Genomic DNA, 24,813 nt, shown 5'->3' with positions numbered 1-24,813 from the left:
GTTTGATATCCCCTTATCTCGTTTCACGGCTTCTTGACCAGACAGCATGTTTACAATCTTTACTGATTAAGAGGCTAACAACTTCCCTGGGGTTACCCACAGTTTCACAACTTTTAAACAAAGGTCTTTACATGGGCTGAATTAATAGAGTCATAGAGTTATACAGCACAGAAACAGGCCCTTCGGCCCATCATGTCTTTGTTGGCCATCAAGCACCTATCTATTCTAATCCCATTTTCCAGCACTTGGCCCATTGCCTTGTAGGCTATGGCATTTCAAGTGCGCATGTAAATACTTCTTAAATGTTGTGAGGGTTCCTGCCACCACCGTATCTTCAGGCAGTGCGTTCCAGATTCCAACCACCCTCTGCGTGAACATTTTTTTTCCTCAAATCCCCTCTAAATCTATGCTCCCTGGTTATTGACACCTCCGCTAAGGGAAAGCGTTTCTTCCTATCTAACCTATCAACGCCCCTCAAAATTTTGTATACCTCAATCAGGCCCCCCTCAGCATTCTCTGCTCTAAGGAAAACAACCCGAGCCTTTTCAGTCTCTCTTCTTAGCTGAAATGCTCCAGCCCAGGCAACATCCTGGTGAATCTCCTCTGCACCCTCTCCAGTGCAATCACATCCTTCCTATAGTTTGGTGCCCAGAACTGTACACAGTACTCCAGCTGTGACCTAACTAGCGTTTTATAATTTTCATCTCTTCTCGACATGTTATGACTTGTACAGAACTTCAGCTAACATTCAACTCAACTTATCCATTATGCTTTGTGGCTATGTTAGATGAAGAATACAGTGTAACAGGTATGCTTAAGGATATGACAATGAAGTTCTAACAATATTATAATTATTAAAAGAAAGCCTAACCCTACATTTGGGATAAGTCTTCCAAAAGGCTGAAAGTAACTGAATAGATAATTAACTTAAAATTCAAGACTGGTTGTTCAGGGGAGTTATTTTAGTTTTATTTGTCTTTGAGATGTTTTTTCAGTTTTGTTCAAGATTTCAGAGGAGCTTGATCTTATTAATGATCAATAAGAAATGCATCCTAGAATTTACTTAATACCACTGTTATGACCAGATGAGAAAGGTGTCCAGGGTTCCCTCTCAGCCTTTGCCTGGTCTTACCGTACCAGGGTTTAATTTTAAACACGCTTTGTTTTACCTCCCTCTTGGTGAATCCTTGTTCACCTTTTTACAATTATAAGGCCAAGAAACCAGAACAAACGGGCTTTCTTAGGTTTAAAGAAGAAAAGTTGAAATTTATTAAACTTCAACTCTAATACGGTTAACACCTAGGGATACACGACATGCCATGCTAGCATGCATACATGCAAATAAACACAGAAAAAAGCAGAAGAAAAATGAAATGGAAAGGTTTGAGGTAATATCAGAAGAGTTTTTGTTACTGTTCTTCGAGCTCATTATAGAGTCCTTGATTGTAGGTAGATCTTGCTTTTCATTGGGGCCCAGTATTCTTCTTAAACCTTTTTCACTGTAGGAGACTTTTCTCTCTTGGGATTTATGTGTCTTCAGTGAATTTAGAGGCTTGTGAGAAAGAGATGGGAGCAGGCAGACAGACAGGAGAGACTGTCTGCTGCCCAAACTGTTCGTACATATTCAAAAAACTCAGGTTGCCCAACAGATTAGTCATGTGACTAGCTGGTTTGACCATGTCCATTTGTGTAATTGGCCATCTTCGCAGTTAGCCTGGAATGCGAGCTCCCCCACCTTCAATGTCGGGGGATCAAAAGTCCATTGTGGGTTGAATGTGTCAGGGAATGGTCCTTTGTCCTTTCCAAACACTGTCTCTTAATATGCAAATATCTTTCCAGCCAAGGGTCCATTGTGGGTTGAATGTGTCAGGGAATGGTCCTTTGTCCTTTCCAAACACTGTCTGTTAATATGCAAATATCTTTCCAGCTAAGATCTGGCATTTTTTTTAAAAGCAAGTCCTTTCTTCACTTAAACAACAGTTTGAAATTTAATGTCCATGTGTCGAAATTAATATGCCTCATGCTTAGCAGGCGGGGGCCTGCATGACACCACGATGAATAAAACTCATCTGAATTATTTGGATTTGACTTTTACCTTCAAGAGTGTAATTTTTTTGAAATCTTAATTGTGTCAGGTTTTTATTTTAAAACCACTTGCTAAATTTGTCAGATTTCATGATTTTTTTTTAACTCTTCACATAAAATCTGATGGGCAAGTTAATGAAATATTCCACGGATTTAGTACAGTAATAGTTAATGAGTTCAAAGGTGTGCAGTCACAACATGACAGTTGGCACATTTGTACTACATACTCTCTAGGTCAAACAATTATTTTGTCAATGTTTAAGCTCCAGTTTCTTCTTTGTTTTCATAGAAACCAAAAAAGCCACTGCCACCAATGAAAGTCCAAGGTATGTTATACTCACCAAGTGTTGAAATATTGCACTCTTATAACTGTGTTATAATACATTTCTTACATTTGTATACATTAAAGCAATGTACTTTTAAATAAGCGTTAGAATAGCAAATTGTGGGGGGCGGGTGGGAAGGGGTAGAGAAAGAGCAAAGGAGCTCTTTCTGCTTCTGAGATTTAAAACAGACAAATTTCTTCAGGGGAAATCAAGAATTTGCGCTATTGTTGACCTCAGCATATCCAAAAATGTTTCTTGGCCAATGAAGTACCTGTAGTCACAGTGTAATTATTGTTCCGATGTAGGGAAACATGGCAGCCAGAACAAGACCCCACAACAACAATAAATAAATGACCAGATAATCTGATTTGGTAGTGTTGGTTAATGGATAAATATTGGCTGGAGCACTGGAGATTTCCCCTGCTCTTCTTTTGGAAAGCCATCAACCTTATGATTGAGGTGAAGGGTGCACCTGATGCAGTCAAGGCTCACGCCATTCAGGTTTCACATAACCACCTTTGACGTACCTTTGCTGAGTAAAGGAAAGCAAGGCATTAGAAGTTGAAAGGAAAGGAATGTAGTCTCCATTTCCCATTGGAACACGATCAAGCATTGACCACGCAAAGCAGTGGCAAAGTGCAGATATAAACCCATGGTACTCTGCAGTACCATGCAATGATGCTTGAACATGCTGAGCCATCCAAGGGAATAACAATAAAGTTTCATTATTTTGCGTCCAAATATATAAATTAATTGTTTGAAATGCTGCGCTTTGCTACATGGCTGCCTAAACCTATATTCTGTGAAGTTAAGGATTGTATAAGATTAAAAAAAGGCCTATAAAGTTAACAGAAATAGAAGCAAACCTGAGCATTGGGAGGATTTTAGAGTACAGCAAAGGAGAACCATGAAGCTGATAAAGGGAAAATAGAATATGAATGTAAACTAGCAAAAAACATAAAATCAGACTGTAAAATAGGTACGTAAAAAGGAAACATTTCACAAAGACAAATGTGGGTCTATTACTGGCATTCAGGAATATTTATAATGGGGAATAGAGAAATGGCAGAGAAGCTAAATGATTACTTTGTGTCTGTCTTCACTGAGGAAAGTACAAGAAATCTCCCAGAATGAGAGATCCAAGGGATTAGGGAGAATGAGGAATTGAAGGAAACTGGTATTAGTAAGAAGGAGAAATTAATGGGGCTGAAGGTTGATAAGTCCCCAGGACCTGATATTCTACATCCCAGAGTGTTGAAAGAGGTAGCTATGGAGATAGTGGATGCATTGGTGATCATCTTCCAAAATTCTATAGATTTTGGAACGGTTCCTGCAGATTGAAAGGTAGTAAATGTCACCCCACTATTTAAGAAGGGAGGGAGAGAGAAAACAGGGAACTACAGACCTGGGCCTGTATTCTCTCACGTTTCGAAGAATGAGAGATGATCGCGTTGAAAGCTACAAAATACTTAAAAGGATAGCGAGGGTAGATGCAGGTCAGATGTCTAGTCTAGAATCAGGGGACACAATTTCAAAATAAGGGGCAAGCCACTTAGGACAGAGATGAGGAGAAATTTATTTACTCAGGGTTGTGACTCTTTGGAATTCTCTACCTCAGAAAGCTGTGGAAGCTCAGTCATTGAGTATGTTTAAAGTAGAGATTGACAGATTTCTAAATACAAATGACATAAAGGGATATGAGGATGGTGTGGGAAAAGGGCATTGAAGTGGATGATCAGCCATGACCGCATTGAATGGCGGAGCAGGCTCAATGGGCTGAATGGCCCCGACTGCTCTTATGGTCCTATATCCATGTTAGCCTGACATCAGTAGTAGGGAAAATGCTAGGATCTATTCAAAAGGATGTGATAAAATGGACACTTGGATAATAATCTGGACATGATCAACGTGGATTTATGAATGGGAAATCATGTTTGACAAAGCTGTTGGAGTTTTTTGAGGATGTTACTAACAGAATTGATCAAGGGGAGTTGGTGGACATAGTATACTTGGACTTTCAGAAGGCTTTTGATTAAGTCCCCCACAGGAGGTCGGTTAGCAAAATTAAAGCACATGGGATAGGAGGTAATATTCTGGCACAGATTAAAGATTGGTTTACAAGCAGAAAACAGAGAGTAGGAATAAACAGGTCATTCTCGCATTGGCAGGCTGTGACTAGTGGGGTACCACAAGGATCAGTACTTGGGTCCCAGCTGATCACAATATATATCATTGATTTGGATGTGTTGACCAAATGTAATATTTCCAAGTTTGCAGATGACATAAAACTAGGTGGCAATGTGTGTTGTGAGGAAGATGCAAAGCGGCTTCAAGGGAATTTGGACAGACTTAGTGAGTGGGCAAGAACATGGCAGATAGAATATAATGTGGAGAAATGTGAGGTTTTCCACTTTGGTAGGAGGAACAGATGTGCAGAGTATTTCTTAAATGGTAAGAAATTACAAAGTGTAGATGCACAAAGGGACCTGGGTGTCCTCGTCAATAAGTCACTGAAAGCTAACATGCAGGTGCAGCAAGCAGTTAGGAAGGCTAATGGTATGTTAGCCTTTATCATAAGAGGATTTGAGTACAGGAGTAGTGAAATCTTGCACCATTTGTATGGAACCTTGGTTAGACCGCACCTGGAGTACTGTGTGCAGTTTTGGTCCCCTTACCTTCGGAAGGATATTATTGCCATAGAGGGAGTGCAGCAAAAGTTCACCAGACTTGTTCCCAGGATGGTGGGACTGTCCTATGAAGAGAGATTGGGGAAACTGGGCCTGTATTCTCTCGTGCCTCGAAGAATGAGAGGTGATCTCATTGAAACCTCCAAAATACTTAAAGGGATAGACAGGGTAGATGCAAGTCATATCTTTCCCCTGGTTGGGGAATCTAGAACCAGGGGACACAATTTTACAACAAGGGGGAAGCCACTTAGGACTGAGATGAGGAGAAATTTCTTCACTGAGGGTTATGAATCTTTGGCATTCTCTACCCCAGAGAGCTGTGGAAGCTCAGTCATTGAGTATATTTAAAGCAGAGAGTGACAGATTTCTAAATACAATGACATAAAGGAATATGGGGATAGTGTGGAAAAAAGGCATTGACGTGGATGGCCTGATCGTATTGAATGGTGGAGCAGGCTCGATGGCCCCTACTCCTGCGGTCCTATATTCATGTAATAGAATGCTGTGCTTGGTTACTGGGATTTAACTGTGATAAATAAATGCGAATAATAGTGCTACCTCCATTTCTTATGCTCCATTAAGGGGGACATGGTTTTTTTTCCTGCTTTGTTTCTTCACCATATTGTTCATTTGATAGAGAATAAGATACAACAAAGGATGCTCTTGACCAACTGTGATGTGGTTTGTGAGAGTGGTTGTGAGATACCACCTGTGCTTTCCTCTTTCTGCCCACCCTTCTCTGGAGATGTTTCAACCAATGATCCTCTATTCCAGTGGCCAGGCATTTAAGATTATAAAATTACCATTTGCAACTGTGATCGAGTCCATGTCAAAGAAACTATTCAGTTACTTAATTGTGCAAAAAAAAGTTGGCCTTCATAGCTAGAGGATTCGACTACAGGAGCAAGGATGTCTTGCTACAATTATGCAGGGCCTTGGTGAGACGACACCTGGAATATTGTGTGCAGTTTTGGTCTCCTTATCTGAGGAAGGATGTTCTTTCTATGGAGGGAGTGCAGTGAAGATTCACCAGACTAATTCCTGGGATGGCAGGACTGACATATGAAGAGAGATTGGGTCGATTAGGCTTGTATTCACTCGAGTTTAGAAGAATGAGAGAGGATCTCATAGAAACCTCCAAAATTCTAGCAGAACTGGACAGACTAGATGCAGGAAGGATGTTCCCGATGGCGGGGGAATCCAGGACCAGGGGCCACAGTCTCAGGATAAGGGGTAAGCCATTTAGGACTGAGGAGGAGGGATTTCTTCACCCAAAGAGTGTTGAGCCTGTGGAATTCTCTACCACAGAAAGCAGTTGAGGCCAAATCATTAAATATATTCAAGAAAGAGTTAGATATAGTTCTTAGGGCTAAAGGGATCAAGGGATACAGGGAGAAAGCGACAACAGGGTACTGAGTTTGGACAATCAGCCATGATCGTATTGAATGGTGGTTCAGGCTCGAAGGGCCGAATGGCCTACTCCTTTTTTTTCTATTAAAATGTTACTTAACAATCTTAACTTGTGGCTAAATTGTTGCACAATGCAATTGTATAATTTGGAATTTTAAAGTAAAAGTCAGGCATCTTTGCACAAACAACACTTTAGGAACTGTGCTCTGTATCCATTTGTTGAAATGTGATTTATGATTTGACAACATTATTTTGTTAAGATGGGTGAGCACTTGGGGGTATACACATGGAAAAAATGGCAGCAGTCTAATGGATTAACTACTTCACTCGACAGATGTGTTTTGAAATCCAATCAAGTAAAGAAATTTTGAATTGTGAAGGTATCTAGGTCCATTAACTTGGATTACTAGTTTGGAAGCAAGGATTACCTTTGCTCTGCATAACTGGTTCCTGTTTCTGGATATCAATCCCCACTTAATTGCAAAAGTCTGAACAGTAACATTTGAAGTTTGGTTTGAATTATACATTTGAATTAATTTCAAAAACAAGATTTTCACATGGTAGGGTAATTTTAAGATAAAATCAAAAGTAGTTCCACAGATTGTGCGCTTAGTGATACGAAAGATGGGCTGTCCTTTTCAGCATTTTGAGTATGAGAACTATTTTAGTGCCAGTGTAGTTTCTCTTTTAATATGGATTTTTATGGATAGTGAGATTCTGTTTGACTGCACAATGAAATAGATGGTTAATGTTTCCAATTCACTTCATATACTTTTCAAAAACCCTGTCCCCTTTATTCTCATTGGGTGATGTGTGCGTAGGTATTAAACAGGAAGTTGGTGCTTACTGCTCAGAGGCCGCACAATTTAAAAAAAAAAGACCTCTGATAAATGTTAATGTCATTTAATTACTGATGAAAGCCACATTTATTGAAGAAGCCTGAACAGGAAAAACAGTGTGTCTGAAATGTTGCATCTTTCAGCTTCAAAGCCTGAACCTCCTCCAGCTGAAAAGAAGCTGGAACTTAAAAAGATTCATCTAGACAAAATTGATTCTGTTCCTTCAAGAACTGAAGAAAAAGGTGAGGTTTGCATTCCTATTGTTTAAAGAGCACATATTTTGACTACAAAGTGAATAATTGTGTATGTTTAAAATGTGATGTTGCCAAGAATTAAGTGAAATGGCCTGTTGTAACTACCTGATATAGTTTAGACAATTTTTATTTACATAGTGAAGATTCTAGATCTACCTTTTAAGTAGTCCAGATAATAAGCGCCAGACCAGTCTGCTTGAAATTAAATTGCCATAAGATTCATTGTTTTGGCCCTCTGCTGTTAAACAAATGGTTTTTAGTTTACCAATTGAATGTTATTGTTATGCATATCTGAATGACTCTGGTATATATGATTTGAGAACACCAAACTGTGTTGGACCAAGTTAGTTTTGGTTGCTATTAAGAGAGGACATTTTGTCCTAAACACTTACAAAGTGGCAGCTACTGCTGTAGACTTGTCTTGTTTTCTATTTGCCATTCTCTACAAACCTACCTTAGTTTCTCTACAGGCATTAGCTCAAAATAGGAAAGAGAAATCAGTCATGAAAATAAAAGTTTATGCACAAGCATGCATCATGTTTGAATGAGGATATAATTTTATTCTATTCCCCCCCTCCCCCACAGCATGTCATTTCAGCTAGTTTGAAAGGAGATTAACTCAAGTTACTGTTGCATATTATGTATATCTTCCAATGGTATGGATTAAAAGAAAACCTAATTTGCATTCAAACAATACTTGTGTTCAGTTAGTCCTTAGGAACAAAAGAAAGAATACATATGATAAAAATTATGCAGTTCATACAGTTGGTCTCATTTAAATGTGTATACACTCTCCCCCATTTTTCTCACACTGTCTCACACTCTTCTATATAAAGTAGATCAATCTAAACTAACCATTTTCTCTTTTCGAAGCTTGATCCCATTTCTCTTGCTTCTATGGTTGCCGTCGTGTTGGATTCAATTTGTTCATTCACTTAAATACCTTGAGAACGTAAAAGCAATCATGAATTGTATTCAATTTATTGGGACATTATTTTTTTCAGAGAAATACAGAAATTAATCTTATTTCTGTGGAGAAATATATCAATCATTATTATGCAATAGTGGAGTTCACTGCTCCAGGAAATGGTATGTAGCTGAAAAATGTTGCTGTCTAGAACAAGGTAGATTTAAACAATGATGAGTGAAGTTGCATTCATTCGGTAGAAAGAAGATTTTCTGCTTGAATTGGTTGCACATTTTGCAATGGTCTCTTCTAATTTGCCAAACTTATGAGTGTGACTCGGAAAGTGATGCAGTATCAAAAGGTTGGTGGTAAACCCAGAGAAGGCAAGGAAGTAATGTTGCTATCATAATTGTGTAGTCTGCCATGAATCTGGTCAGGAAGTGGTTTTGTTAGTACAGCATAATCTTCTGGGTTTTGTTTAATGAAGAAGTGGGTCATAGCATGAATATGTCTTGAGATACTGTTATTTTCTAATATTCTGAAAGTGCTGAATGTATAAAATATTAAAGTTTTTATACCTTTTTTTGTAAATTTGAACCACATTTCATAAATCAATATATTTGTTCAGAGCCATTTGTGTGCTTTGCCTAGCAATTAAATAAGTCTGTCCTACGGTAATAAAATGGTCTTTTGGGTTTTCTGACAATCCTGAGTCAAATGAGTGGTAGCTTCATCAACACCCAGTATTTAGGAACAGGAGTAGACCATGCAGCCCCTTGAGCTTGTTTCACCATTCTGAGAGATCATGTCAACATACCCTCTAATTTGTGTTTGGACTGCATGAGCGATTTGTTTAAGTTCGTGGCCCCTTTACATTTTATTTTGCACAGTCGACTTGTGTACAGCCTACACGGGGACTTCTGTATTGCTGTGGAGCTCAGAGGGAACATTGATCATAAGTGATCTGTATCTTAACTCCATCTTGCCTGCCTTGGCTCCATATCATTTTATATCCTTTCCAGCAAATTTAAAATTATTAATTCAGCTAGCATCTACTGCTTTTTATGTGTGTTCCCCACTGCTACCACCCTTTCCTTGAAGCAGTTATTCCTAACTTCTCTCCTGAATGGCTGGCTCTGATTTTGAGGTGATGTGTGTCTCTGCCTGTCTACCCTCTGAATTCCTTTCAAAATACTAAAACCCTCCAACAAGTCACCACTAACTTTCTATATTCCAGGGAATACAAGCCTAGTTTATGTTACCTGTCATAATCTAACCCATAAAACTCTGATAACTTCCTAGTGAATCTGCACAGCACTCCTTCCAAGGCCAGTATAGCCTATTTGAAGGTGCAGTGCCCTGATCTGTTCACAGTACTCCAAATGGGCTTGGCCAAGGATTTATACAACTGAAGCATAACTTCCTTCCCTTGGTATTTGAACACTGCCCCCCCCCCCTCTCCCCCCACCCCCTCGCAACCACCCCAACCAACCCCCTTGAGACACAGGGCAGCATTCCATTAATCTTTCTGCTTACTTTTTGTACCTGTCCACTAGCTTTTAATGATTTGTGTACTTGGATCCCCAAGTCTCTTTGTTCCTCTACAGTTCCAAAGTAGATGACCTCACACTTGAATCAACTTGCTATAGTTTTGTCCACTCATTTAATCCATCTAGGCCAATTTGCGATTTTCCCTTCCCATCTAAGTTACTTACTGTCCTTCCTATTGCATTGTTATTTGTTCGTAATCACTGAAGTAGCACTTTGAAAAATAGTTCTCCCCAACTTTAGTTTTTTTTGTGTTTTAAAATGCATGTCTTGTTTTCCATTTGACCCTTGTATGCCTGTAAGTATTCTTTGCATTGGTACTAGCCTACATAATATCTCAAAGCAAGAAATTAAAATAATTTACAAGAAAAATGCAAAGGAAAAAAAAGCAGGCTTCTGCTTGACCGGAGCAAAAATTAATTCTGTGCTAGTTTTCAGTTGAATGAAACCTCCTGCAATCAATACCACAATGTGTGACATTTCAGTTTTGCAAATGCTGAAGCATTGATCGTTTATCTTAATGCATAGGGTTTGCACTTCGTGCTTCACCAAACATTGGACCTCAGCAAGTGTAAATGTTGAGCTTTGCACCTCTCTTACTTGAGAGACGTCAACTATTTTAAAATACTTTTTTTTAAAAAGTTGCAGTGCCTACAAATAACATTGGAATGTAAAGAACTACAGACACCCACTACGGGCTATTTGCTTCGCCCCAGTGTCCAGGACAAAAATTCATATTCCACAATACCGTTCCTCTTGCTGGTTCCAATTTTTCACTAGAGATTTATCCAGAACCTACCTCTTGAACTTTATGATGTAGTCAACCCTCATTGACTCCCTTGGCAGTTAATTCCAAACATTCACCAATCTCTGTTTATAGTTCTTAAATCTGACCTGTTTCCACCCTCCCTCCTCTTAATGCTGTGTCCTCTTTTCTTGAATCTGTGACTGTTAAACATATTGGTGTTTCTCTGTCCTTTAGGATCTTTAATAATTCTATAAGATCATCCCCAAGTTTTCTCTTATCATGTGCAAACCTTCTCAGCTTCATAACTCAAATGTTTAGCCCCAGTTATCAATTTAGATATCCTTTTCTGCATTTGTGATGTCTTTCTCATGATGCAGAGACCAGAATTGTATACAGTATACCACTGGTGGGGCTGGACCAACACTTTGGAGTTTCTGTCCTATTGCTTTGGCAATGCAGATCACGATCACCTTTGTTGTCATTGTGTGTATTGCTGGTTTTTTTTTTCAATCTCATGATTCTGGATTTCACCAATGTAGGCAAGTGTGAGGGTATCCACTTTGGACCTAAAGGGGTAGAATGGTGTAAAGCTACAAACAGTAGACGTCCAAAGAGATTTGGGGAGTGGGCTGTGTCCAGGTACATAGATCATTAAAGTGTCATGAATAGGTATAGAAAATAGTCAAAAAATCTAATGGAATGCTGGCCTTTATATCTAGAGGAGTAGAATACAAAGGGGGAGAAGTCCAGGTTCAGCTATGCAAAGCCCTAATTAAACTTCATGTGGAGTACTGTGAGCAGCTCTGGGCACCACACTTTAGAAAGGATATATTGAGCTTGAAGGGAGTGCAGCAGTGATTTACCAGAATGAAACCTGAACACCAAGTGTTAAATAACGAGGTGATATGACATAAACTAGGGTTGTATTCCCTGGAATTTAAAAGGTTTAAGGGGTGATTTAATTGAAGTTTTCAAGTTATTATGGGGAACAGATAGGATAGAGAGAAACTATTTCTGCTGGTTGGGAATATTGGAACTGCGGGGCATAGTCTAAAAATTGGAGCCAGACCATTCATGAGTCAAATTAGGAAACATTTCTACAGGAAGTAGAAGTACAGGTGGTCGAAGTTCAGACCTCTCTTCCGCAAACTGCAATTGATGCTGGATGTATAGTTAATTTTAAAAGCAAGATTGATGGATTTTTTTTGTATTAAGCAAAGGTTTTAAGGGATATGAGGCAAACTCATGGAGTTAGATTCAGATTAGCCATGAGCTCATTAGTAGATCAGACTGGAGAGGCTAATTGGCCTACTCCTGTTCCTGTGTTCCACAGTAAAGAGTGTCTGTGACTCATCACAGCTTCCTACCTTTGCAGGTCTTTATTCGATCAGCCTGTTCATTGTTGTTTATAGTCTGACCCAGTTTATGATCTGCCACATGTACTTTTGCTCAAGGGGGAATCCAACTGGTAGTTGGTGTTGATGCCAAAATTGAGGTTCAATTAAGGGAGGGGTGTGGTGATTGAATATAAGCTTGTGAGTTATCGTCCCTTCTTTCCTCTCTGGACCTTTGCACTAAGTGATCCAATCCTTGGTGATTTCATCATTTATCTCAGTTCTCGTTACCCCTCTTAATTCACTATCCTCCCTAAATCTCTTCCACCATTAAAAAAAAGTTCTCCTACCCGTATTCAGTTATGTGGTAATGATCATAATTCAGTTAGATTTAGCATGGTTCTGAAAAAAGACAAAGATAAAATAGGAATGAAAGTTCTATATTGGAGTAAAGTCTATTTTACTATATTTAGCAAAAGTGGACCGGAAACAGTTACTTGAGGGCCTCTGAGATCAGAAAGGTAACCTATATGTGCAGGCGGAGGATGTGGATAAGGTTCTCAACAAATACTTTCCAGCTGTCCTCATAAAAGAAGAGGCTGATGTTGACATCATAATTAAGAAGAAAGAGTGTGAAAAATTGGCTGGGACAAACATTGTATGAGAGGAAATATTAAAAGGTTTGATGTCTTTGAAATTGGATAAATCGCCAGGTCTGGATGAAATATATACCAGGTTGTTAAAAGAAGCAAGGGAGGAAATTGGGGAGGCTCTCACCATCATATTTCAATCCCCCCTGACTACAGGAGTGGTGCCAGAGGATTGGAGGACTGCCAGCATTGTACCCTTTTTTTAAAAAGGGAGGAAGGGATAATCGAGCTAATTATAGACCAGTTAGCTTAACTTTGGTTTTGGGCAAATTTTTGCAATCAATTTTGATGGACAGTATAAAGCTTCATTTAGACGGGTGTGGATTAATCAGTGGAAGTCAGCATGGATTTGTTAAAGGAAAGATCATGTCGCCTAACAATGATTTTTTTTTTCAACGAGGTGATAAGTCGGGTTGATGGCAGTGCAGTGGATCTGGTCTGCCTGGACTTCAGCAAGGCTTTTGACAAGGTCCCACATGGCATCCAAGGGAGGGTGGCAAATTGGATCCAAAATTGACAGTGGCATGAAGCAAAGGGTAATGTTTGGTGGGTGCTTTTGCGACTGTTAGCAGTGCAGTTTCCCAAGGCTCTGTACCTGGTCCCTTTTTTTAGTTTATATTAATGATTTAGACTCAACTGTATGGAGCATGATAAAGAAGTTTTCAGAAAATACAAAAATTGTCCGTGTGGTTGACAGTGAGCAGGAAAGTTTTAGATTGTGGAAAGATGTAGACGGCCTGATCAGTTGGGAGAAAAGTGGAAAATAGAAATCAATCCAGAGAAGTGTGAGGTAATGAATTTCAAGAGGTGCAACAAGGCAAGGGAATCCACGAGAACTGGGAGGATACTGAGTACTGTGGAGGGGAACAGAGGGACCTTGGAGTGTATGTCCACAGATCTTTAAAGATAGCAGGACAGGTTGATTTAAGGTGGTTAAGAAGGCATATGCCATTTATTCCTTTGTTAACCGAAGCATAGAATATAAGAGCAGGGAAGCTCTGAATTATATACAACACTAGTTAGACCACAGCTTGAGTACTGTGTACAGTTCTGGTCACCACATTACAGGAAAGATGTGATTGCACTGGGAGGGTACAGAGGGGATTTTCGAGGATCTTGCAAAGACTGGAAATTTTGAGCGATGAGGAAAGATTGAAAAGGCTGGGCTTGTTTTCCTTGGAACAGAGGAGGTTGAGGTAAATGCCTGCTCAGGTCATGATATAAAAATGCGACACAAACCCGACAGAACAACATCGGACCTAAGCCCGACCCGGCCCGAGTCATGCCATTTTTCTCCCGAGCCCGACCCGACCACCAGGTCCGGAATGCTCACTTTACCACCTAACTTCCGTTTTTCAGTTTGTGCAGATAAGCAACAAAACTTGTAATTGGACTTGAAAGGTTCTGGACTCCCCTACCATCGGGAACATCCTTCCTGCATCTACCCTGTCAAGACCTGTTAGAATTTTATAAGTTTCTATGAGATCCCCCCTCACTCTTCTGAACTCCAGCGAATATAATCCTAACCGACTCAATCTCTCCTCATACGTCAGTCCCGCCACCCCAGGAATCAGTCTGGTTAACCTTCGCTGCACTCCCTCTATAGCAAGAACATCCTTCCTCAGGTAAGGAGACCAAAATTCACACAATATTCCAGGTGTGGCCTCACCAAGGCCCTGTATAATTGGAGCAAGACTTCCCTGCTCCTGTACTGTAATCCTCTCGCTATGAAGGCCAACATACCATTTGCCTTTTTTACCAACTGTTGCACCCACATGCTTACCTTCAGTGACTGGTGTACGAGAACACCCAGGTCTCGCTGCGTATTCCCCTCTCAGTTTATAGCCGTTCAGATAATCTGCCTTCCTGTTTTTGCTACCAAAGTGGATAACCTCAGATTTATCCACATTATACTGCATCTGCCATGCATTAGCCCACTCAGTCAACTTGTCCAAATCGCCCTGAAGCCCCTCTGCATCCTCCTCACAACTCACCCTCCCACCCAGTTTTGTCATATCTGCAGATTTGGAGATATTACATTTAGTTCCCTCATCTAAATCATTAATATATATTGTGAATAGCTGGGGTCCTAGCACTGATCCCTGTGGTACCCCACTAGTCACTGCCTGCCATTCGGATAAAGGACCCATTTATCCCTATTCTTTGTTTCCTGTCCGCCATCCAATTTTCTATCCATCGCAATACACTACCCCCAATCCCATGCGCTTTAATTTTACACACTAATCTCTCATGTGGGACTTTGTCGAAAGCCTTCTGAAAGTCCAAATAAACCACATCCACTGGCTCCCCCTCATCAACTCTACTAGTTACATCCTCAAAGAATTCTAGTAGATTTGTAAAGCATGATTTCCCTTTCGTAAATCCATGCTGACTCTGCCCGATGCTCCCACTGTTCTCTAAGTGCTCTGCTATAAAATCTTCTATAATGGACTCTAGAATTTTCCCCACTACCGATGTCAGGCTGACTGGTCTATAATTCCCTGCTTTTGCTCTACCTCCCTTTTTAAATAGTGGGGTTACATTAGCTACCCTCCAATCTGTAGAAACTGTTCCAGAGTCTATGGAATCTCAGAAGATGACCACCAATACATCCACTATTTCTAGGGCCACTTCCTTAAGTACTCTGGGATGCATACCATCAGGTCCTGGTGATTTATCGGCCTTCAATCCCATCAATTTTCCCAACACCATTTCTCTAGTAATACTGATTTCCTTCAGTTCCTCTCTCTCACTAAGCCCTTTGTTCCCCAACATTTCTGGGATGATATTTGTGTCTTCCTTTGTGAAGACAGAACCAAAGTATGCATTTAGTTGGTCAGCCATTTCTTTATTCTCCATAATAAATTCCCCTGTTTCTGACTGTAAGGGACCTACATTTGTCTTCACCAATCTTTTTCTCTTCACATACCTATAGAAACTTTTACAGTCAGTTTTTATGTTCTCCGCAAGCTCGCTCTCGTACTCTATTTTCCCCTTCTTAATCAATCCCTTGGTCCTCCTTTGTTGAATTCTAAACTGCTCCCAATCCTCAGGTCTGTTGTTTTTCCTGACTAATTTATATGCCTCTTCATTGGATCTAATGCTATCTCTAATTTCCCTTGTAAGCCATGGATTGGCTACTTTTCCCGTTTTACTTTTGCGCCAGACAGGGATCAACAATTATTGCAGTTCATCCATGCGCTCTTTAAATGTTTGCCATTGCCTATCCACCGTAATCCCTTTAAGTAACATTTCCCAATCCATCATGGCCAACTAGCGCCTCATACCTTCGTAGTTTCCTTTACTAAGATTCGGGACCCAGTCTCAGAATCAACTAAGTCACTCTCCATCTTGATGAAGAATTCTATCATATTATGGTCGCTCGTCCCCAAGGGATCTCGCACCACGAGATTGTCAATTTTTCCTCTCTCATTACACAATACCCAATCTAGGATGGCCTGTTCTCTAGTTGGTTCCTCAACGTATTGGTCCAGAAAACCGTCCCGTATACATCCAAGAATTCCTCCTCTACAGTATTGTGACTAATTTGATTTGCCCAATCTATATGCACGTTAAGGTCTTAAGTCTTGTCTTTTTAACATTTCTTGTCCCTTTCCCACTATTTTTCACTGTGGCCCTGTTTGATTCTAGCCCTTGATTTTTCTGCCCATCACTTTTCTTATTCCCCTTACTGTCTTTTGTTCTTGTCTTTGATCCCCCCTCCTCTGACTCCTTGCAAAGGTTCCCATCCCCCTGCCATTTTAGTTTAAACCCTCCCCAACCACTCTAGCAAATACTCCCCCTAGGACATCAGTTCAGGTCCTGCCCGGGTGTAACCTGTCCAGTTTGTACTGTTCCCACCTCCCCCAGAACCAGTCCCAATGTTCCAGGAATCTAAAAACCCTCCCCCTCACACTATCTCTTCAGCCACGTATTCATCCGATATATCCTGCTATTTCTACTCTGACTAGCATGTGGCACTGGTAGTAATCCTGAGATCACTACCTTTGAGGTCCTACTTTTTAACTTAGTTCCTAGCTGTCTATATTCTGCTTTTAGGACCTCATCCTTTTTTTTTTAACCCATGTCGTTTGTACCAATGTGTACCACGGCTACTGGCTGTTCACCCTCCCCCTTCAGCATACACACCACCAGCACCTCAAATAGCCTACAAAGCAAAAAAAAAGATATGTTAATGTTGACAAAGTATGTTGAACAGTTTCTAACATTGTCATTTAATACAGTTTTACATAAAGGTTAGTATCACTTTTTTATTTGATGTCATGGATGAATCTCAATCCTCCAAAGCTTTGAATGTCCATCTATCCTTTGAGATCTTTGTTCATCTGGCAGTGCTACAAAAACTTACATTCAGCAAGCGCTGCTTGTTAATTGCTTTTACACACTGGACTGTCTTGTTCCTCTGTAAGATTACAGTTCAGACTTAGAAGAGATAAAGCATCCCAGAAGGCCTGATTTGAAGTATTAAAATGCAAAACAAATAATGTAGCAGTGATCAAATTGTTACGTATTTATTGAAAATCTTTTTTCCAACTCCTTGAGTACACAAAATTAAAGATCCCACCTCAAGGAGCCAAACTAACTTTCAAATACACATAGTATTTCTCTTTTCTGTCAGAAATATAAACCTGTCTCTTCTGAGACTTTCAAACAACATCTTGACTCCCTTGTGATTTTTAAGCAGTCTTCTCATGAGATTATCAATTTTCTCTTTACAAAGAAAGACTTGCTTTTCTCTAGCACCTTTCACTACCTCAGGACGTCCCAAACCACTTTCCACCCAGTGAAGGTCTTTGTGAATTGTAGTAAAGTAGGAAACGCAGCAGCCATTGCCCACAGCAAGCTCCCACAAACAGCACCGTGATAAAAACCAGATAAAACAGAAACAAATCGTGTCAAAACATAGATTGAAAAGAAAACAAATAGTCTACTCCAACGAAGCACCCAATAGGCAGTTAGGTGAACATTTGATTTAGTAGTCTCAGTTACAGATGTAGCAAGTAAGTAGTTTCAGTTACAGACATGGCAAAAAAAAAAAAGAACAAAAGGTGTTATAAATTGTCATGTAAAATAAAAATAGAGTCAACAGTGGAAGGCTGAAGGACAGTCCTCTGCTGGTTGATTGACCTTCCAGCTATGCTGAAGTTCCTCTCACTGCTGCTCCTGCTCGCTGGAATGCAAAGTATACTTCTAGCCAGCCTGGCCAATTTAGGGTATGCAACATTGTGTTCCTTCCACCAGCCCAACAGATCACGCTCGCTTGCCATCACCAACACAGCAGGCTTCTGTGCTGTGTAATGCTGCACTTCATCAATTGTGTCCCTTTCTTCATGAACATTCTCCCATTCAGCAAATTCGGTCAGTGATATTTTTTGGCAGCTGTAGCTTCATCATCAGCCACTTTCGTTTCCTTCACAGGGTCTTCTGTTTTAAAGTTGCTGATACGTCTGCGCACCTCAGAATGAACTTTGTCCCTATCATGGCTGGACAACATTCGCAGCTGATTAAATTTAGGCCAGAGAAATGTTGCTATCTTGTGAACGTCATTTACTTCAACTTTCTCCACAAGCCACTCTCTGTGCTGTTGCCTGTCAACTGCTTGCATTGGAGTATCTGATGAAAGTGGTAGATAACGTCGTTTAAGTTTCTCAAACCAGGGAATTACCAGGTTCAATGTAGGATACTGGTCTCCCTCGAGTTCCCTCTGAGCTTCATAAAATGGTCAGAGGAAATCAACTAAAAACTGCAGGACATCGGGGGCAATGTTTTCCAGCCTGTAGTTTTCCCCACACTGTTCCAGTTTCTCATGCAGCTCATGATAAATATCCTGAATTGAATTCAGTGTCAGATACACAGTACTGTACCTCGTTTCTGCCATTGGATTTCAAGTTTTAGACAACTGTGCAGCAAGACCAGACTGCTTAACGTATGGCACCAAGGCTTTGGCATGATGTGTAGTTTCTACAACATCCGGAGTTTCGGAAACTACTTCCTTTGGATCAAGTGAATGTCGAAGAGCCGTGTTATATACGTGGTCCTGACCATCCAGACGTTGATGTGATCTAAGAGCAAGCACTATGTTAGCGCCTTGATCTGTCACCCAGACTAATTTATTTAAATTTGCTGGGTTGAATCCTAAAGTATTCAAGAGCAGCTTTAAAATCTCACACCTGATGTTTTTTCCACTTTTGCCGTCCTCCAGTGGAAACATTGCTGTTAAAACTTTGGCAGAAAGTTTAAAATCTACTGTGGTGTAATTCTCGAACATAGAACAGTACAGCACAGTACAGGCCCTTCGGCATATAATGGATTTTACGGCGGTCGTCCGTCCACATGTCAGTTGTCATTCCCACATTCACATCCTTCAGTATGTCAGTAATCTGCGAAATTAATTGTTTTCTCTTCGGCCACATCACGACACCTTCTTGAAACAGTAATTGAATTTGGTAACACACTTGATGCTGATACTCGACCGTATGTAGCACCCACATTGATAAGCTCTTGTGCTAGCTCAACAAACCCTTCACCAGAGACAGTTTGGAAAGGTCGAATATCCTTGCAGCAGAGACTCACGCATTTGTCTGTAATCTGTGATTTCCTGTAAGTGGGTATGGTTTTTTCACTCGTCTGTACAAATGGAATTATGGACGACTGATTTGGCACTGCTGCGGGTTGAGTACAACCTTTATCAGTGTGCCGCTGCAATGCTGAATTTCCTGTCTTTTTTCTGTCATATTTTAGTAGAAGTTTGCAAGATTTGCATTGCACAAATCCAGTTGAACTTTTACTATCACGGAAAACAACAGGATTGAAATGTTTCCAAACAGGAGATTTACCTGTTCCACCTTCAGGACTTTCCACTGCTAAACATTCTCCAGTTGTCAGCATTCGCTTTACCTCCATAGTGCACTCACTCACTTACTACTTTTGGATGGATGGATTCAGGAAGCTGCAGCTTGAGCGTGATGACGCTCACTGCGCAGACTCAGTTTCCCTCCTTGACGTCCCACTCCCAGTAGCTCAGGTAAGTTTTTGAACGTTTTACAACTGCCAGCAGAGCACATTACAATGCAAGACTTGTGTGTGTCGGACCTGAACCCGACACATGTTGTCGGGTCCCGTCGGGTTCGGGTCGTATAGCAGGCCTTTAGGCTGAGGGGTGATTTAATTGAGGTTTATAAAATTAGGAGGGGCCTGGATAGAGTAAATAGGTATTTCCCTTAGCCCGAGAGGTTAAAAACCAGAGGGCATAGATTTAAAGTAGTTGGTAGAAGGATTAGAGGGATGATGAGGAAACATTTTTTTCACCCAGAGGGTGGTATGAGCCTGCAACTCTTTGCCTGAAAGGGTGGTAGAGGCAGAAACTCTCACCATATGTAAAATGTCTACTTGAGCCGTGACCTGCAGGGCTGTGGACTTTGTGCGAGAATGTGGGATTAGGCTGGGTTGTTTTGTCGACTGGCACAGATGCAATGGGACGAAATGCCTCCTTCTGATGTAAATTTTCTGTGGTTTCTATTCATAGGCATCTCCTCAACCTCACCATCTGCCATGGCACCTCTACTCTCAATCACTGACAAGGCCATTGCCAACAATTTCATTGTATCCTTCACCACTGATATCCCCCAACTCCCTCCAATCCTACTTCCTTCTATGTTTACGCTTGGAAAAACTCTTCTGAGTTACTTCCAACTGCACTTTTTGCATATCTTCAGTTTTACAAGTCCAAGGGAGCAGACTTAAGCGTATTTGGTGTCTAACTGGCTTAGCCATCTATCACCAGATCTGGCTAGTGCCATCAACCACTATCAAGTTTCATTCTGCTCTTCCAAAATCACTCACTACCCCAAAATCACCCTGGACAGCAATGAAAAACCCTGACTTCTATTGTCCACGACTAACTCTCCATCAATTTCCTGTCTTTTTTCTGTCATATTTTAGTAGAAGTTTGCAAGATTTGCATTGCTCAATCATCAACAAGAAGTGGTCATGGGTATTTATCAGCAGGATTGCAACCATTGGTTGATTGCTGCTTCTGCCATTTGCCCACCAAGCCAAACATTCACCAGTCTCCCGCATGACCTAGTCCTGAACCTGCTTTTCTCCTTTCTCTCACCTTACCCGTCCATCCCCTGCAAAATGCTCTCTGAGTTAATCTTGCCCTTGGCACCATTAGTAGCTGATGTCGTAAATAGTCCCTCTCCTCAGATACTGTCCATCTTTCATTCAAAGCCACAGGCATCACTTTCTCCTCAGAAAAGCATCTCCAGCACCCCTTTCCTTTCCAAAGTTTTTGAACGTGTTGTTGTCTTGCAAATCTGAGTCCATATTTCCCTTGAACGCATGTTTGGTTCTCTCCAATCGGGTTTCTGCCCTGCTGCAGCACTGAAATGACCCTAAACAAAGCAACAAGCAATGTGCTTTATGATCTTGGTCTAGATTTCCTTCTTGTCCTGGTGGACCTTTCTGCAGCCTTTGATAGTTGATCACACCATCATCTTCCAACACTCTGTTGTCTACTGTGCTGCCCTCCCTTGGGGGGCACTGTTAATGAAAGATATTATTTCAACTTTTGCTTTTAATGCAGGTCATTTGAATGGACCATTTCCTTGAAAAGGTGGTCTTGATCTCTGACCAGTTTAATGCCATGCAGAGGGCAACCAATAACTACCCATGAAAATCAATGACCTCTCTTCTCCATCTTGACTTGATCCCACATTGTGTCTTTTGATTTTAAACTTGTCACTAAAGAAAAAAAGAAAAAAAAATCACTCATAGGGCTGGCATATAATATCCACAAGCTTGTTCTAGGACATTTCCCAAAAATATAAATTCTAAGTTTGGGTGTAACAATGAGACTGAATACTTTGTTTATAGGAGGAAATAGGATTTGTTGTGAAATCATAGAAATTTACAGCATGTAGGAGTCATTCAGCCTAATCCCACTTTCTGGCTCTTGTTCTGTAGCCTTATAGGTTACAGCTCTTCAAGTGTATATGGCCGAATACACAAACAGACATGGTCAGACCAGCTAGTTACATGACTAACCTGCTGGGCGACCGGGGTTGTTTTGAATTTATTCAAACAGTTTGGGCAGGAGTGTCTGTTTAATCCTGGACTGAGAAGATCTCTTTCTCACAAGCCTCTGAAACCACTAAAGACACACTAACCCCAAGAGAGAAACGTCTCCTACAGCGAACAAGGTTTAAGAAGAATACTAGCCCCAACAAAAAGCAGTATCTACCTACAATCAAGGACTCTACAGTGAGCTCTAAGAACCGTAATGCAAACTCTTCAGATATTGCCTCAAACTTTTCCACTTTATTTCTTCTGCTTTGTTCTGTCTCTATCTGCATGTGTGTATCAAGTGCGCATGCTAGTGTGGGCGTGTCATGTTATCTGTAGGCATTAACAGAATCAGAGTTTAAGTTTAATGAATTTCAACTTTTCTCCTTTAAATGTAAGAAAGCCTGTTTGTGCTGGTTTCTTTGCTTTATAATTGGAAAGTGATAAACAAGGATTCACCAAGGGGGAGCTAAAAATAATACGGTGTGTTTAAAATTAAACCCTGTTGCGGTAAGACCAGGTGAAGGCTGAAAGGGAAGCCTAGACCTCTTCCTCACCTGGTCGTAACACCTGTTAAACCTTGTTCATTGTCTCTGCCTCATTTGGCTATAACCCTATGCCAGGTGTTAGGTTGAAGACTAATTTGGAAAGTATCTTCTGTTAATAAGCTGAAAATGAAGTCTCTGTTCTTCCAACAAAAACAGAGATGCTGGACGTACTCAGGTCAGGTATCATCTGTGGAAACAAAAACAGAGTTACGTTTCACTCTGTTTTTCTTTCCACAGATGCTGCCTGACCTGCTGAGTATTTGCAGAATTTTCTGTTTTTGTTTCAGATTTCCAGCATTCGCAGTATTTTTGCTTTTGTCTGTTTTTCCAGATCAGCCTGTGCTGAAATTTAAGGCTGCGTTTGCTGACTATGCAACCACTAGTGGTGCAGTACTTGCACATGAACAAATGCAGGCTCTTTAACTGGAACGTCAGTGTCTGCGACGTTCAGGCAGCTGCCAGAATTAAAGATGGCACTGCTCAGTTTTTCACAGGAAATGCTCAGGGCTAGATCGTTCTAGCAAACTAACCTTACATTAAGTTGGATGGAAGCCCAGTAATATGCTACTATGTAGTTATAGGATACTAACTAATCCTCAGATCCATTTAATATTCCAGTAATCCTATTAAATACAAAAGGAATTTTATGATTGAATTTCCATTGGAAGTTAGTGAATTGGCACCCTGATCGATGGAAAGAAAATCGGGCAGAGTATAATATGCACTGCCAATTTGTTGTAGTGATTGGTTTATATGATTAACCAGGACTGATTTCACCCGAACGCAGCTACTAGCTCATGTCCCACTGGCCGCTCTCCCCCTCTGCAACTCGCTTTCTCCCCTGCCCCCCCCCCCCCCCCCCCCCCCCCACCATTAGCCGCTCATTCCTGACCTCGCTGCTCTGCCCCACTCCTTTTGTTGATTGTTCCTCGCTTCACACCACCCCACTCTCTGGCCGCTCACTCCCGCTTCCTTCCCCCCGCCCCTCCAGCCACTAGCTTGAGGCCACTCGCTCCCACGTTTGATCAGTCTCCACGTGCCACCTGAAAAAGTAAGGCAGGCTGCTAGGGGTGACGTGGTGATGTAGGAGCGAGTGGCGCAAAGCGAGGAACAATGGGCCAGGGGAGTGGGGGGGAGCAGCGAGGTCTGGAGCGAGCACCTAAGGGATGGAAGCGTCGAGGCTTGGAGCGAGTTGTCGAGGGGGGACAGCTCCAGCCGCTTCCTCCAGCCGAGTTGGGGGCTGGATACCCGATGACACTTTATCGCGCATGCTCGAAGATGGACCAGGCACGGAAACGCGATGACGTCACGCGCGTGCCACTTATTCCTGGTAAGATGTAGCTGTGCGTGTGCGCAGCTTGGCACATTCTGACGTCAGCGGGCAGCTGCGTTGTCAGGAGTCACTTTGGATTTTTAAAAGAAAGCTTACTCCATTTATCAAAAATTTATGCAGACCAGGGACATCGTCATTGGTAACAGATGTGGAATAGAAGGTACATCTCTCTACTGCTGTCTAGTGAAGGGAATCTGGTAAGTTTACATTTTGCAGTGCCATTAACCCGATCCACATGGAAGATGATAGCACGGCAATAATGTGAAAATGTCTTCAACTCGTTGATCAGTCATTTCAAACTGTTTGTTAGTTTTCAACACCACAACTAATAAAATAGGTTTGTTTCTTGTGCCTTGTGTTATCTATTTCTCTACTTCTGCCATTTGGACTTGAGGATCATCAGCCTGTCAGTCATACCATAAAATCATATAAGGTGCAGGAGTAGGACATTCGGCCTCTTGAGCCTGCTCTGCATTTAATAAGATCATGGCTAATCTGATTGTGGCCTTAACGCCACTTTCCTGCATGCCACCATAACACTTGACTCAGTTATAAATCAAAAATTTGTCTAACTCAGCCTTGAATATGGCCCAGCCTCCACTGCTGTCTGGGGAAGAGAATTGCAAAGATTTAAGGACCCTCTGAGAAAAGAAGTTCCTGTTATCTCTGTCTTAAAAAGGTGACTTCTTATTTGAAACTGCCCCCTAGTTCTAGATTCCCCCACGAGGGGAAACATCCTCTCAGTATCTACCCTCTGAAGCCCTCTCAGAATCTTCTATATTTCAATAAGATCACCTCTCATTCTTCTAAACTCCAATGAGTATAGACCCAACCTGCTCAACTGTTCCTCATAAGACAAACCCTCATCCTTTGGAATTAGCCCAGTGAGCTTTCTCTGAACTGCTTCCAATGCAAGTATGTCTCTCCTTAAATAAGGAGTCCAAAACTGGACTCCGTAGTCTAGGTGCAGTCTCACCATTGCCCTGTACAGTTGTAGCAAGACCTCCCTACTTTTATACTCCATTCCCATTGCAATAAATGCCAACATTCCATTAGC

General features: G+C 41.1%; 1 protein-coding gene across 4 annotated transcripts in view; it reads left to right on the top strand.

Annotated features, from left to right (window-relative positions):
- Window positions 1–24,813, top strand: part of opn5 (opsin 5) — a 473,827-nt gene that overhangs the window by 182,847 nt on the left and 266,167 nt on the right. For all 4 annotated transcript variants that reach the window (XM_068024828.1, XM_068024818.1, XM_068024848.1 and 1 more), the window contains 2 exons: window positions 2,375–2,411; window positions 7,491–7,589. In XM_068024828.1, coding sequence (XP_067880929.1) covers window positions 2,375–2,411; window positions 7,491–7,589 — 136 coding nt within the window. The remainder of the gene's footprint in view (window positions 1–2,374; window positions 2,412–7,490; window positions 7,590–24,813) is intronic.

This window comes from Heterodontus francisci, chromosome 3 (assembly GCF_036365525.1).
Source record: "Heterodontus francisci isolate sHetFra1 chromosome 3, sHetFra1.hap1, whole genome shotgun sequence".
NCBI lineage: Eukaryota > Metazoa > Chordata > Chondrichthyes > Heterodontiformes > Heterodontidae > Heterodontus > Heterodontus francisci.
This window is presented reverse-complemented; position numbering and strand designations above follow the sequence as displayed.